At 44.0% G+C, this 15,683-nt stretch overlaps 1 protein-coding gene across 1 annotated transcript in view; it reads right to left on the bottom strand.

Moving 5' to 3' along the window:
• LOC143105011 (cGMP-inhibited 3',5'-cyclic phosphodiesterase 3A-like) overlaps positions 1 to 15,683 on the bottom strand; it is a 92,672-nt gene that overhangs the window by 5,564 nt on the left and 71,425 nt on the right. The window contains exons 5-13 of the mRNA XM_076269384.1: positions 15,260 to 15,324; positions 14,695 to 14,876; positions 9,496 to 9,633; positions 9,057 to 9,168; positions 7,967 to 8,080; positions 7,102 to 7,301; positions 6,238 to 6,441; positions 3,660 to 3,821; positions 53 to 350 (exon numbers count right to left, since the gene is read on the bottom strand). Coding sequence (XP_076125499.1) covers positions 53 to 350; positions 3,660 to 3,821; positions 6,238 to 6,441; positions 7,102 to 7,301; positions 7,967 to 8,080; positions 9,057 to 9,168; positions 9,496 to 9,633; positions 14,695 to 14,876; positions 15,260 to 15,324 — 1,475 coding nt within the window. The remainder of the gene's footprint in view (positions 1 to 52; positions 351 to 3,659; positions 3,822 to 6,237; positions 6,442 to 7,101; positions 7,302 to 7,966; positions 8,081 to 9,056; positions 9,169 to 9,495; positions 9,634 to 14,694; positions 14,877 to 15,259; positions 15,325 to 15,683) is intronic.

Below are 15,683 nucleotides of genomic sequence, written 5' to 3'. Positions count from 1 at the left end.
AGCTTGCAGTCTCATAAGCAAATATCGCTTCATAAGTGGACAGTGCTCTTACGTGAAGCCTCGGAGCTGGTGGTCGAAGCGTCATCCTCCTCCTCCTCCTCCTCCTCCGCCATGTCCTCTTCCTCCTCCTTGGCCGGAACCTCGGCCTCTGTCCCGTCCCCCCCGCCCTCCTTCTCTCCGCCTCCTGGGGGCGCCACCCAGTGGCCTGGTATGAGGGCGGCTGAGTCGTACGAACTGCAGAGTGGCCCCACGATGTGCGTGATGAACGACTCCTGCAGCTTGGCCAGCTGGGGGGCAGAACGATCCATGAAGGGACTGATGGGGAGACCCAGGCTGGACTCTTCATCACCCTATGGAGAGGCGGAGGGGGGGGGGGGGGGGTTACATTGCTTAAAGCGAAGAAAATTCCTGTGCCTGAAGCTATCAAACATTTTTGATGTGGTTACATAGACATATCTATTCTCAATTGTGAAAGCGACCTGGCCCACGCCTGAAATCCAGCGCAATCAGTGCCCTGAGGATGTGTGGTAGCTTTTGGGGTGAAAACATGTATCAGTTTGGCAATGTGGCTAACGTCGACATAGACAGAGATGAAGCCAAGTGTAAGGTGAGCATCTGGAGACATAGTATTGCAGATCCAACAACATAGTGAAGGCTATTTTGAAAGGAGACTTGATAGAGCCGCCTCTCTAGAAGGCCGGACGGTATAGGAACCACAGCAGTGTGCGGAGCTAGTGACGTCAGGGCCTGGATGTACATGGACCACAACTTCAGCAAGGTCCCCTTGGTCACTATGGCAACAGCTGGAGTTGTCACTGGCGCGCCATCATGTTGTGCACGGTGGGGGCAGACGCACAGAAAATGAATGAAAAGACACTTCTGAAGTACAGTAGCTGGAGCTAGATGAGATTTTTTTTATTTTCCTTTTTTTTTTCTTGTTCACTGCCTGAATTGAATATTAAGCAAAGGAGTGGGGGGGTTCAGAATATGATTGCAGCAGATGAGCATGAAGGACATGTGTATGTGTGTGTGTGTGTGTGTGTGTGTGTGTGTGTGTGTGTGTGTTTTCTTCCTATCACTCGTCTCTCTCAGACTGCAAGACTGTCAAGGACAGACTCTTCAAGGTGCGCTACAGCCTGTCAGTAGAGCTGTGACTGCCACAAACATACAGTCACAAAACAAGGTGTGCTACTTCCTGTCAGTAGAGCTGTGACTGCCACAGACATACTGTCACAAAACAAGGTGCCCTACTTCCTGTCAGTGGAGCTGTGACTGCCACAGACACACGGTCACAAAACACAGCAGGATTTCTACTAAAGCGTCAGTGGAGCTGTGACTGCCACATACATACTACTGTCACAAAACACAGCGGGATTTCTATTAAAGCAGCCCTTCACAGCGGTAGTGTGTTTTTAGCATGTTTCCTCTCTCTCCTTCCTCCCCCTCAGGTCAGATCACATTAGACCTGATGCTCGTTACACGGCATGCATTATTCATATACACGTTATACGTTGAGCAACCACAATAGTGCATGTTCTCTTAGAATGTCTTAGATAGGTAGGGCTTGGAAGAGCCTGTGGTGATTTCAAGGTCGTCGGGCAATCAGGCAAGCCATGCAATCAGTGTGTGGCGATCACTGATTCGCCGACTTGGTTGCCTGGCACCCCTCAAGCATCACATTCACTCCGGTCCTCATTGCTACGGAACTAGGCTTTTGCTGGGTCTTAAAGACCTGGCTAGCGAATTAAACACTGACTGCCCTTGAGATCTATAACATCCCAACACCAATAGCTGTCTCAGTGAGCGGTAGAGTAGAGGGGGAACTTGCGGTAGAGTAGAGGGGGAACTTGCCTCAGACACACGTGTAGTGCAGTCAGCTTGTCCTACTGCTGTGGCATTCAGATTCAAAAGGGCAGTACAATTTCTCTCTACAACGTTCCCACAGTGAAAGCCATGATGTGTTTACTGGTACAACAACCTGGGTGCAATTCAGCACACAGCAAACTGTGAAGGGGGTTGAAGAGGGTTATTGGGGCAGCCGTGGCCCACTGGTCAGGGCTTCGGACTTGTAACCGGAGGGTTGCCGGTTCGAACCCCGACCAGTAGGATCAGCTGAAGTGCACTTGAGTAAGGCACCTAACCCCTCACTTCTCCCCAAGCGCCGCTGTAGCAGGCAGCTCACTGCATTGGGATTAGTCGTGTGTCGTCGTGTGCTTAACCTCACTGTGTGTTCACTGTGTGCTGAGTGTGTTTCTGTAATTCACGGATTAGGATAAATGCAGAGACCAAATTTCCCTCACAGGATCAAAAGAGTATATATACTTATACTTATTAACTTTGTTCCAGCATTCCTTGGCCTGTACCACTGTCTCCAAGACACCTAAAGGTGACTCCAGAATGTCTCTTTCTTTTCTCAAATACCCTGCACCCATTCATTTGGGTTCATATGGACTAATTGGCAACCTACATATTTAATACATCTATCACTGATTTAAGTTATATGTATTCCATTGCAGTGCAAATGCATGCATGTCATTTTGTGAACTGAAATGATAATTTCCTGTATGATTAAACTGCCTCTTGCTTAATCAATCATATATTATCTTATAAATCAATCTTAAACAGCTGTTAACATTACACATGTGTTGGCTTAGAAAGTGGATGCTACCATTATGAATCTGCCTAGTAGTAAACTACTGTGGACCACTAGCTATTTAGCACATGCCTCTTATTTTCCACACACCATTTTCAACACTATCATATCATTTTTATGCATTAAAAATACATACAATTTGCATCCATATCTCTCTATCTGATTTTAAAAAGAACTCCAGTATATATATATATATATATATATATATATATACATATATTACACAGAGTATATTATGTGTATCTCTTATTTGTAGGAGAGGATTTCAGTCATGAAACATACAGAATGTTCATTTGGGGCATGTTCTATCGCTGTGACATTCAGGCTGTTATCTCGCTCTGTGTAATTGTGTGCAGGGTGCACAGCCATGACAATCAAACGCTGCTGCTGCTTCACAGCGACAAGGAGGAGGAAACAACAAGTGAATGAGCCTCCTCTGAAGAGGTGAGGGGATATTCTCTTCTCTGCTCCAGCAGAAAGAGAAAAAAGGAGAGAGAGAGAGAGAGAGAAATAGCTGTCTCGCTATGATTGGTTCAGCCTTCTGTTCTCTTTTATTTTTCTCAGTGCTTCAAAATCAAGGATGACAAAAATGGCTTAACTGTTTTACCTTGAGAATCCTGCACCGCATACATACAGTACACACAATGTGGCAGTTAGAGGTGTTAAAAAAGATCTGTCAAAGTGGCACTATGCAGAGCACCACAGGGAGCCTTTATGCTCTCGCTGTGCAGAGGCTGCTGTGATGGCAACTCACTTATCACAATATACGGTGGCTCATATATAGTCTTCATGTGGCGTATTGCAACAGCGTATGACGCAGACAGAGTGGACTTAAAGGAATAATCTGGAAAGCAACCTACTGTCTATTTATGGATAATAATGAGTTTAGAACAGTGTGTTAACTGCGGTAGTTTTGAGCTAGACTGTTTTTGCATTTATAATGAAATGGCTTATAATGATAGTGCAAATGGCATGGCTCCAGAGTATTCCTTTTACAGTGTTTTACCTGTTCGTAGAACTCATTGACGATTCCTTGCGTCCATTGCAGGTGAAGGTCCTTGCACTTGAGAGGTCCGTTGATGTCAGCTAACTTGATGCACATTTGGCAAACCAGGAGTCTGTCATTCTCGTTGGACCAATTGATACCTGCGCCTACATCATGGCCCACCTGTTGAATGACAATCAATTAGAAATAAGTTTGTTTGTTACTCGTCGAGTTCACCTCGTCGAGGTGTGAACTGAAGTGAGGCGGGCACAATGCAGTTAGGTAGCAGCATTTCTTCACTTTCCTTTCTTACACTCTTGTCATGATGTTTGTTTTATAAATGCAGTTTCCATCAGCCTCAACTGCTGTTTAAACACAAGTGTTTTGACACAATAAAGGCTTTTCTATAAATAGCAGCCCTTTGCATATCTTAGAACAGTTGCAGATATTTAGTTTGCAACAGATTTGCAAGACATCTGATAAATATTGGTTGTCAACACATTAATGAGGAGAGAATGTGACAGAGAAGCTAATGTTGGTTCCAATGTTTCTTCCCTGAGTCCAGCAGCTTTTCCTGTTAATGCAGGTCCAGATTAAGCCTGGCCCACATTCCCACTTGCGTCACGTGATTGCCTAAAAAGCGACACCATTGTCCGAGGTATTAATGAAACACATGTAACACGCTCACAATCAATCACTAAACAAACAGCAAAACTTGAAACTCTCATGGTCAGGGATGTAGTGGTAAAATAAAACTTGGGTCAACTATGAATTCTGTGAGGTGGACTGCACCGTGTGGTATCAGATTTTTCAGAACATGTTTGATGATGGTGGAGGTTATTGTCCAATGTTTATAACAATATCAGTGGTATTAGTTGCAATTGGTGAATAAACTCTTTTGAGAGGGGGATAAACTCTAATAAGAGGTTGACAAACTCTATTTTTGAAATTTCAGAGGTGGATAAACTGCGATTACTTGCGTTTAGCCTCCACTACATCCCTGATCATGGTATAATCGGCACAATACATTGACCTGAATGCAACATAGCGAATCAACAGTGGAATGATTCAGGACCGAAGTGCTTTCCGAGAAAATGCTAATTGCTAAGTGAATATGAAAGAAATGCTAGGACCCTAGAAAGCCTAATTTTCTTTCATTAATCGCCAATCATGTGTCCTTCTCACATTTCAGTAAAAGCTTACATGGTTCCAGGAAAGAAAAGGTCAACAGGGTGCAGTGGTCCAGCAGAGAGAGAGAGAGGGAGAGAAAGAGGAAAGTGAGAGAGAGATAGAACGAAATATATAGCGAGGAAGAGGAAAGGAAGAAAGGGGGGAGGGGAAAGAGAGAGAGACAGAGAGAGGGGAGGGGGAAAGAGAGAGAGACAGAGAGATAGGATTGGGAAAAGACAGAGACAGAGAATGTGAAGCTGCTCAAGCTAATCCTTGAATAAACACTGTTTAGTCTAATGCTATAGAAGGGCAATTAGAGCACATTAATTGCCCTTACGTTTTAAAAGCTGAGGGGAACCTCATGTTGGCAGAATGGAAGAGCAGGTGCCTACCACAAATTAACGTCTCAGAGCATAGACAAGTCTGCAGAAGCATATCTATGCTGAACTCACTAACTGTGATTCAGAATCACTTTGAAAGCTTTCTAATCTGAGAGTTAACTGGGTCAATTGAATTATGTAGAGAGTCTGACAGACTGGCAGAGAAATTTACATGATTTGGATCATTTTTACATATGGATATATTTTAATATTAAGGTATTCACTGTGATGTACAAGACTCACTGTGGAAGTGAGAACAGCCATAAAGCCAGTCTGTGGGCCCTAATTCAAATGGTGGACGAAGTACAAAATCTATCGAGCAAACGTCTCACATATGAACTGTAGATATTGTGTGGTATAGACCCTTTCAACAATAAAAACAAAAACAATGCTTGAACATTCTATTTGGTTCCCAATCTACTTCCTCTGCATTAAGATAACATATGGGATAACAACGGAAGCCTTGTGGGGCCAACTATGATGCTGATAATGGAACTCTCTTGAAAGGGTGTGGTGAGGGAGCATTGAGTTGACTCATCAATGTGGTTACCGGTAAGCAGTCTTGTCCATGGTGTTCAATTAGCAAACTGATTTTGCCTAGATACTAAATTAGCTTTAGCTGGACATAAAGGTTGTATCAGCAATGGCAGGGTAACGTCACTTCTGTTAACGTTCAAACAAAACAGAGAGCTAGCTCGCTACTCCCTCCCCCTCCCTCCTGTGCAATTGAAACTCTTGAACACGCATCTTGTCGGTTATTGGTTGGAACACTTTATTTTGCCTTTGAGTGGTTGGCAACACTTGTTGTCAGCAATTGTTTTTGTGTGCAGATCTCAGAGCCTAGGCTGCCTACAGAGACACGTTTTATGCATTTAAGTTTGGGCGTTTTTGGGGCCTGCAATCGCTGATACAACCTTTAAGACTTTGCTCTTTGCCCATCATTTAAATCTGGGCCCCTATATCTATGCTACTGGGCCCGTTTGTGTTGCCTATTGTCTTTACAGAGTAGTGTGTTAGTCTGGGATGTAGTTGGTTATGGATTACTGCACCTTGGCATTGAACTCAGCCAGGAAGTCAAAGTGCTTCTTCAGGTCAGTGGCGAGGATGGCCTCAATGACCAGGAAGCGAAAGCGCTTGAACTCCACGTGGTTGAGGTTCCCCAGGAAGTTGTAATCAGGGTGGGACAGGAAGAGGTTCCAGGCGGCGGCAGCGTGATGGTTCTCCAAAACAGAGCGGTCATTGTACAGCACAGCCTGAACAGGGGAGGGGGAGATGCACAAAGGGAATATACAATAGAGAAGACCACAGTACACTCTGCAACATACACCACAGTACACTCTGCAACACACACCACAGTACACACTGCAACACACACCACAGTACACACTGCAACACACACCACAGTACACACTGCAACACACACCACAGTACACTCTGCAACACACACCACAGTACACTCTGCAACGCACACTACAGTACACACTGCAACACACACTACAGTACACACTGCAACACACACTACAGTACACACTGCAACGCACACTACAGTACACACTGCAACACACACCACAGTTCACACTGCAACCCACACTACAGTACACACTGCAACGCACACTACAGTACACACTGCAACGCACACTACAGTACACACTGCAACACACACCACAGTACACTCTGCAACGCACACCACAGTACACTCTGCAACGCACACTTTTGCAGCTCTCATGTGTCTCTGAACACTTGATTCACTATGAGCGTCCTGACTGAGGTCATCCTCCACACATCCCCATGGTCCTGAATGACTCTGGACACTGCCACACTTGTGTGTTTTTTTATTCATAAAGAGCTGACACATGCTGGTCCACGGCTTTTCCTCTCCCATCCCTCTCCCTTCCCAGGAGCTCCCCTCTCACCTGGGGGGCGCTGGTGGCCACCAGGAAGGCGTTGGTCCTGCCGGGGTGGTCATAGTCGTGCATGGCTGCCGCCACGTACAGCGCCATCAGCTCCAGCGCGGGGATGAGGCCCGACAGGCACCCGTAGCCCTCCTCCGAGGCCGGGTATGTCTTAGACAGCAAGTAGCCCATGTGACTTTGGGTGATGCCGCTGTCCGAGTCTTCGGAAACAAGACACCAGATTGTCGGTCATCATCAGCATCAGAAGGTCAGTCAACAGACGAGGACAGTGTCTGCAGCATGGCTAAGCTATGTGGTGCTGTAATGCAGCTAATGATATATATATATATATATATATATATATATATATGCAGCAGATTCCAGCACAGATAGGCTAATCTCCCCTAAGTAAAGACAGCTGGACATATAAATTGAGTTGCTAAAAACAGTCGTGAGGTGGTTCAGTATGTGGAGATTGTGTGGCCCTACGAGGGAGGTGGGGGGTGGAAGAAAGCTGACAAAGACACTTCAGTCCAACTGCATGTGCATTCTTAAAGCCAGGCAAGGTTAGGGGTACACAGGAATATGTCTGGCATATGAATAACATGCAAAGTCATATACAGAGCTGCCAACCCTCACACATTCGATTGCATGTGTGGAGCCAATCAAATGAATGGATCTCACTCTCAATGTGTGAGAGTTGGCAGCTCTGCATATATGATGGCATGATGTTGACTAAGAGATGTGGCTGGATGTTAAAGAGATGGAGAGGGAAACATGTCCCATGTTCAAACTCTTTGGGTTCAACTACGGAAATTCTTTGCGAAACCAAACTGGAGTGTAATATCCCCAATCACTCCCAGGGGGCAGGGTAGTGCACACGTACCAGAGTCGCTGGCAGAGCTGTGGTCAGGGAGGAGACTGGGCAGGCCAGGCACTGGCTGCGTGGTGAGGTACCACACAGCATGCAGCACGTCTGTGGCATGGATCCGGTTGTGGTCTATCAGAGACGAGAGTGGGGATGCTGTGGTTACTCATATGGCCACCAGAGGGCGACATGACACTGTTTTAGGTTTTGCCACAAAACCCTTTACTCCCAAAACCAGGTCAGCAAAAAATATCCCAAACCATTAAAATAAGTATGTTAGAGAGCGAACAACTAGTTCAGCAAATTTGTAAGAATTGCACAAACACTGCAGATACATCAAACCTTCCAGATAAGTGCTAACACACTGTAGTTTATCATACTGCCTTGTCCCCAATAGGGACAACCTTTTTTGATGAAATTTTGTATTGTACTGCAAAAAAGAGCTGAAATTGTAATACATCAAACGCAAACAATTACAAATCGCCCCCATCCAAAGCAGTTTTCAGGATGCTATCGTGAGTATGGAGCATTCAGAGCCTGCTCTGGGCCCGCCAGATTCTCTGGCGGAGGGTGATGACCCTTCTACTCTTCCAAAGACAACACTTTCCAGAGAGGAGTGGGATTGATTTCATTTCAGGGAAAATAAATAGTCTCTTTGAAAATCTGCTTGCTGGATACCTGGCTGTCAGCTTCAAGTAGAAAAAAATGACATCAAATGCGATTCCTAGAAAGATTGCTGTGAGTTTTCCACAAAGTAGCTACATTTGCTCCACATGCACCGTTTGTTTGAAAGGAAATTAACACTGAGTGAACACAGCAGTATTAAGAGTGAGTTTCATGTTTAGGTTAAATCGGAGACTAAAAATAAACTGAACAATGGTTAAAAAAACTAAACTAAAAGTCAAATTGACAGCAGCTGGTCAAACAGCAGTTGCCCTTCAGGATATCCAGGGAAAAAAAATAAATAAAAAATAATGACTTCTGCCTGGATCAGTAGTGTGGCGTCCTCTAGTGGCTACAATCTGAACTGTACTAGATGTCTTTCCATCAACCCCCTCTGATGTGTTCATAGAGAAACCCCTCCCCCCCCCCCCCCCGGGTCACTCACAGGGGATGTCTCTGTAGCCACTCTCCAGGGCATGGAAGTAGTTCATGAACTCTGGTACCGGAATCTTGAAGATCTCAAAGAGTCCCGTGTCCTCGAACAGCCTGTAGGAGATCTGGGGCAGGAAAACAAACACATCAGGTCAGACAGATAGACATACAGACAGATGGGCAGACATACAGACAGATGGCCAGACAGACAGACAGACAGACACACAGTTGTGCAGAGAGACAGACAGATGAACAGACAGACAAAAAGACAGTTTGGCAGACAGACAGACAGACAGAGGGATGGATGTAGCCCTCCAGGCACTGAGAGGCCCTTGTGGTTGGGTCTGTGTCTGGCTCAGGAGCTCACTCCCCTGGTCTTGTGTAGCCCCTGATGGCTGTCTGCTGACTAACAGGCTTAAGGGGGCGTTGGGGGGGGGTCCCCTCGGTCTCACCTGACTGAGGATGCGGCCGCACTTGCCCTGGGTCCTCTCCACCATGCTGAAGATGGGGAAGTTCCAGTTGTTGATCTGACTCATCAGCGACTCCAGGTCCTCCATCACCAGAGGCTCCGGAGCCAAGATGGGCTTGTCCTGTGACACACACACACACACACATACACACAGAGTTTTAATCATAGTTGAGTCTGTGCGTGTATGTGTGTGCGTATGTGTGCATGTGCAAGTACACACGTGTGTGTGTGTGTGTGTGTGTGTGTGTGTGTGTGTGTGTGTGTGTATGTGTGTGTGTACTGTATGTATGTGTGTGTATGTGTGTGTGTATGTGTGTGTACAGTATGTGTGTGTTTGTACGTGTGTATATGAGTATGCATGTGTATGCATGTGTGTGTGTGTGTGTGTGCGTGTGCGTGTGCGTGTGCGTGTGCGTGTGCGTGTGCGTAAGCGTGTGTATGCATGCATATGTGTGTGTATGCATGCATGTGTGTGTGTGTGTGTATGTTTATGCATGCGTGTGTGTGTGTGTGTGTGTGTGTGTGTGTGTGTGTGTGTGCTCATGTGTATGTGTATGTGTGTGTGTGTGTATGCATGTGTATTAGGGTGCATCATTTGCCCCACTTTTTTCATTTTTTTTGAAAATCAATCTGTACCTAGAATAGATTTTTTACACTAACTAAATTAAACATTTATGAGAAATTTTATAAAATTATTTTGATATCTAAGGGGTCCACCGAGCCTCTGAAGTTTCCAACTAACGACGGACATACAAATATCATTTCTTTCTTAAATAACGGCAAAAATAATAGATCTAGCCCTATAATGTCAAAAAAGTTGAATATAAATATGTACATTGTGCATCATTTGGTGCCAGCTGTGTGTCTCTATCTTTATTACTTCCTGAGATATGGCAGTTGTCATTTTTGGGGGGAAGACACAATAAAAATAGCATTTGCCAGGGATTTTCCATAATAACAGCATGAAAGTAAGCCATCAATAAAATCTTAAATTATATTCCATTAACTAACATTACCCTATTGTAGATCTACTGTATGAACACCTTACATTTCAAAGTGTAAGACAAACTGTAAACCTCCTACAAACATATTATATGACTGAGCAAATGGGTAATCCATGAATAGATAGAACATAATTCTTAATAACTAACCACCATATGATGTTGATGTTTTAACATCAAAGAGCACACACTCTTTACATGTTTCCCTTCCTCTTCAGGTTTGGTGTTTTGGTAACGCTTTAGAATAACATGTGCTTATTAGGTATTAACAGTGCATAATAAGCAGTTAACAATTCATCACTAACAGTTAGTTAACTGTTGTTATCCTTTAATAACATTAACTAACTGTTAACATGCAGCTTGTAAGTGTTAATAAGCAGCCTTTTAGGTTACTTACAAGCATATTTGTTAACAGTTGTAAGTGTTAACAAGCAGCTTGTTAATGCTTGTTAATGGTGTATAAGACAAAAAGGTGGATAACTAATACGCTTATAAGACCTTTCTTACCTATTTGTAGTAAATTTTGCAGCCCCCCAATCTAAAGCGAGGACCATGTAGCCTATAGTTCCACAAGCCCAACCTTCTATCTCTATACTATATCTCTCTATCTAGCTTGGTTTAGCTGTGAGAAATGCACCTTTAAAATTGTTGCAGTGAGCAGGAATTGAACCCCGGTCTCCTGCATCAAAGAGTGCATCACTACTTATTGAGCTACACTACTTTTCTCATAGAGCTGATGAAATTGTTTATTTTGATTCTATATTCCGAAGTGCTATATCACACTAGCTATGCTTTTTACAAATATGTTTCTGATGGAAAAGTGGTGTTTAATTAATGCAGAAACAGACCACGAATGTTCGCCTCTGTTCAAGGCAAACTGAAACATGTTTTAAATCTATCACGAACGTTCGCCTATGTTTGCAACTTTAAACCAGAGCTTTGAACGCACCCACATCGTCTTTAAGCCTCGGTTGCTAGGTAACCAAACTATATACAAAGCTGGCATATCTTTAGACTGCTGACAAACTGACAAACTGTTTTATGCGTTCACTGAAGAAAGATTATGGAAATTAAACACCACTTTTCCATCAGAAACATATTTGTAAAAAGCATAGCTAGTATGATATAGAACATCAGAATATTTTCCATTAGCCAATTAGGAACAATAGTGTAGCTCAACAAGTAGTGATGCACTCTTTGATGCGGGAGACCAGGGTTCGATTTCTGCTCACTGCAACAATTTTGAAGGTGTAGGCTATTTCTCACAGCTAAACCAAGCTAGATAGAGAGATACAGTATAGAGAGATAGAAGGTTGGGCTTGTGGAACTTTAGGCTACATGGTCCTCGCTTTAGATTGGGGGGCTGCAAAATTTACTACAAATAGGTAAGAAAGGTCTTATAAGCGTAATAGTTATCCACCTTTTTGTCTTATACACCATTAACAAGCATTAACAAGCTGCTTGTTAACACTTACAACTGTTAACAAATATGCTTGTAAGTAACCTAAAAGGCTGCTTATTAACACTTAAAAGCTGCATGTTAACAGTTAGTTAATGTTATTAAAGGATAACAACAGTTAACTAACTGTTAGTAATAAATTGTTAACTGCTTATTATGCACTGTTAATACCTAATAAGCACATGTTATTCTAAAGCGTTACCGGTGTTTTCTCTCTGTCTGCTTCCACCACCTGCAGAACATTCTGGTAATGTTCTTTGTCTCTTGCAGAGCCTATGTAGTCTGTACTGAGCTTCACATTACGCTGTCATTGACCACATTCATGGACTCCAAGTGAATCAAGCCCTCCTTGTAGGTTGGGTGAGCAGGCCAGGTTGAGACGTTGTGCTGGAGAAAGGAACCACGTTACGGTGGTGAGGAAAGCAGGGTCCAGCTGCAGAAGATGAAAGATATACCACAAATCAGGTCCCATGTTTGCCAGTGTCGTCTTTTGGGTTATCTTTCCTGGAAATTTGGGTTTGCCGAAACCTGAGCCATATCTGTCATTTGGACATGTGCAGGAGGTAGATGGTTTGACAGCAAGCAAGGTAGCAAGGGATTTCTTGTGCTCGGCTGGTACCTTGCTACTGAAGAAGGCTAGTGGTACCATCTCAGCTGTGAAGTACCACTGGTGTCTCTCACAGGCCTTCATTCCACTCTTGGAGATCACTGCTGAAACATGTGAATACCGAAGCAAATTCTTGAAGAACTGCAGGTCATTCCATGATGCGTCAACAGCCACTGAACACTGCAACCACCAAGATGAGGCCTTGATTCACTTAGAGTCCATGCATGTGGTCAATGACAGCGCAGAGCGTAATGTGAAGCTCAGCACAGACTACATAGGCTCTGCAAGTGGAGAAGAACTACCAGAATGTTCTGCAGGTGGTGGAAGCAGACAGAAAGAAAACACCAAACCTTAGGAAGAGGAAGGGAAACATGTAAAGAGTGTGTGTTCTTTGTAGCAGTTCGGACTTGCAGGCGCGCCTGCAGGTGTACGTCCGTACGCACTGTGCGTACCATTAGGCTCTACAACGAGAGAAAATTTCCCTGTGTGTGTGTGTATTCACACCAAATTGGCCCACCATACCTTCCCAACTATGCACAGTATCCCATTAGCTGCCATCAGGCTATTTACAATTTTCTATTACGTATCTTAGTGAACACTTTACTTCACTTTCAAAATTAACGCGCACACATTTTGTTTGAGCAGGAGACACAATACGCATGCAGGCACGTAGGCTACTTTTCTTTTACTCGGCTATCTATCTATATGTGGTTATCAGCACACAATGTTGAGCTAATTCACTAATTCAATACTCATGATGGATCACAAGTTTAAACAACAGAAAGTATGGAGGCAGCAAAGCTAGAGGAGTTATTCCATATGGGCAAGAACAAGGTAGGCAATTGGTGTGCTTGTCAGAACGTTAGACTGCATTACAGCCAGACGTCAAGAACAAAACAAGGTAACTTTAGCCTGTATAGGGCTGTATCAAGTTGTCCAAATGAATAGGTCATAGTAGACGTTGTTGTTGTATTATTGCATGTGGATGTTGTTATGCTATGTAGGCTAATTTTTTGCTGACCAATGAACGGCTAAACCGGGAAACGGACAAATATTGTCCACGCGTATTTTTTATTTATTTTTTTGCGGGAGGGGGGGGGGGGGGGTCGATGGGTCGGGTGTGCGTACCATAGAATTAATTCCTGCAGGCGCCCCTGCGGACTTGTAACCGGAGGGTTGCTGGTTCAAACCCCGACCAGTAGGCACGGCTGAAGTGCCCTTGAGCAAGGCACCTACTGTAACCCCTCACTGCTCCCCGAGCGTCGCTGTTGTTGCAGGCAGCTCACTGCGCCGGGATTAGTGTGTGCTTCACCTCACTGTGTGTTCACTGTGTGCTGAGGGTGTTTCACTAATTCACGGATTGGGATAAATGCAGAGACCAAATTTCCCTCACGGGATCAAAAGAGTATATACTTATACTTATATTAATGTGAAAAAAAAAGGATTTTCATATAACACCATGACTAGACTACCTTCACATCTGCTTTTTATAGATATTGGGACAAAGAAATGCTAAAAATAGGGGGGAAATGCAATATTTTAGAGACCAATGAAGCTAGAGATATCAGACTGGTACCAAAAGATGCGCAATAGCCACGTTTCTATTCAACTTTCATTGACACTGTAGGCCTAAATGCATTATTTTGGAAGTTATTTACGAAAAACTGATTTTTCCAGAGCGGGGATACAGGCTCTGCTAAGAAGCAACTTTAGAGGCTTGGTGGACCCCTTAGATACTATTCAATCCAGCTAATATTCTACACATTTTCTTTTCATTAGTATTGTCACATTTTAAAATTGGGTACAAGTTGAATTTCCAAAATTGGGGCAAATGATGCACCTTAATGTGTATGCATGCATATGTGTGTGTGTGTTTGTGTGTGTGTGTGTGTATGTGTGTGTGTGTGTGTGTATGCTTGTGTGTGTGTGTATGCATGTGTATGCATGCATACAGTATGTGTGTGTGTGTATGTGTGTGTGTGTGTGTGTGTGTGTGTGTGTGTGTGTGTGTGTGTGTGTGTGTGTGTGTGTGTGTGCGTAAGCGTGTGTATGCATGCATGTGTGTGCATGCATGCATGTGTGTGTGTGTGTGTGTGTGTGTGTGTGTGTGTGTACCTCTGCGGGGATCAGAGAGTGCAGGATGAGGCTCTGGGAGCGGTGACTCCTGCAGCTGTCTGGTGTGTCGGTGGCTCTCTGGCCCCCGTCGGGCGGCTCCTCGCTGTGGCCCTGGTCACTGCTGTCACTGTGGTTGGCCTCCGCCATGCTCTCATAGTCAGACAACGGCACCACTGGATCATCTGAACACACACACATACACAGACATACACGTACACATACACACGTGCACACACACACACACACACACACACACACACACACACACACACACATACACACACACACACATACACACACACACACATACACACACACACACACACACACACACAAACACACACACACACACGCACGGTCATACACTGATATGCGTGTTGTCCTGCCCTTCTCATTTACATCCTACTTTGCTATGGGACACACAATGTACGTCACATGAAAGCCTGCCAAATGTATTGGTTGACCTATGGTTTGTGTATGTTTTGTACAGTATGTGTGCTGTAATATTTTTAAACGTGTTCTCTATGGATATTCTGAATGAGACCCATAAGTCACAAATACATACCTGTCCTGTGTATCCTGTCTGTTGATCCCTCCCCATGGCTGAGTCTACTGAAGGGTCGTCCACAGCTGTGACAGGGGAGAAAGGTCAAGGGTCAGAGATCAGAGGTGAAGACCTGCAGCAGGGGATTAGGCATCCTGTGTATGGTACACAGTTATGCGTAATGATGTTTAACACATGGTGTGTGTTTGGTGTTTGGAAGTAGATATGCCAAATTGAATATAGAGAACAGAAATGTAGGGCGCATGGATCTTAAATTAATATATTTATATATACTGTATATATATACTATTTATATATATATATACACACACACACACACATATATATATATATATGTGTGTGTGTGTGTGTGTGTGTGTGCGTGTGTGTGTGTGTATAACACATCCTTTATATAAAATAAGATTATTATCATGCCCATAGCGGT

Source organism: Alosa pseudoharengus, unplaced genomic scaffold (assembly GCF_046254945.1).
Source record: "Alosa pseudoharengus isolate Yale_2024_CS ecotype anadromous, Long Island Sound unplaced genomic scaffold, YU_APseudo_1.1 YU_APseudo_1.1_scf_10, whole genome shotgun sequence".
Taxonomy (NCBI): Eukaryota; Metazoa; Chordata; class Actinopteri; order Clupeiformes; family Clupeidae; genus Alosa; species Alosa pseudoharengus.
The sequence above is the reverse complement of the archived record's forward strand: the minus strand, read 5'-3'. Positions and strand labels throughout refer to the sequence as shown.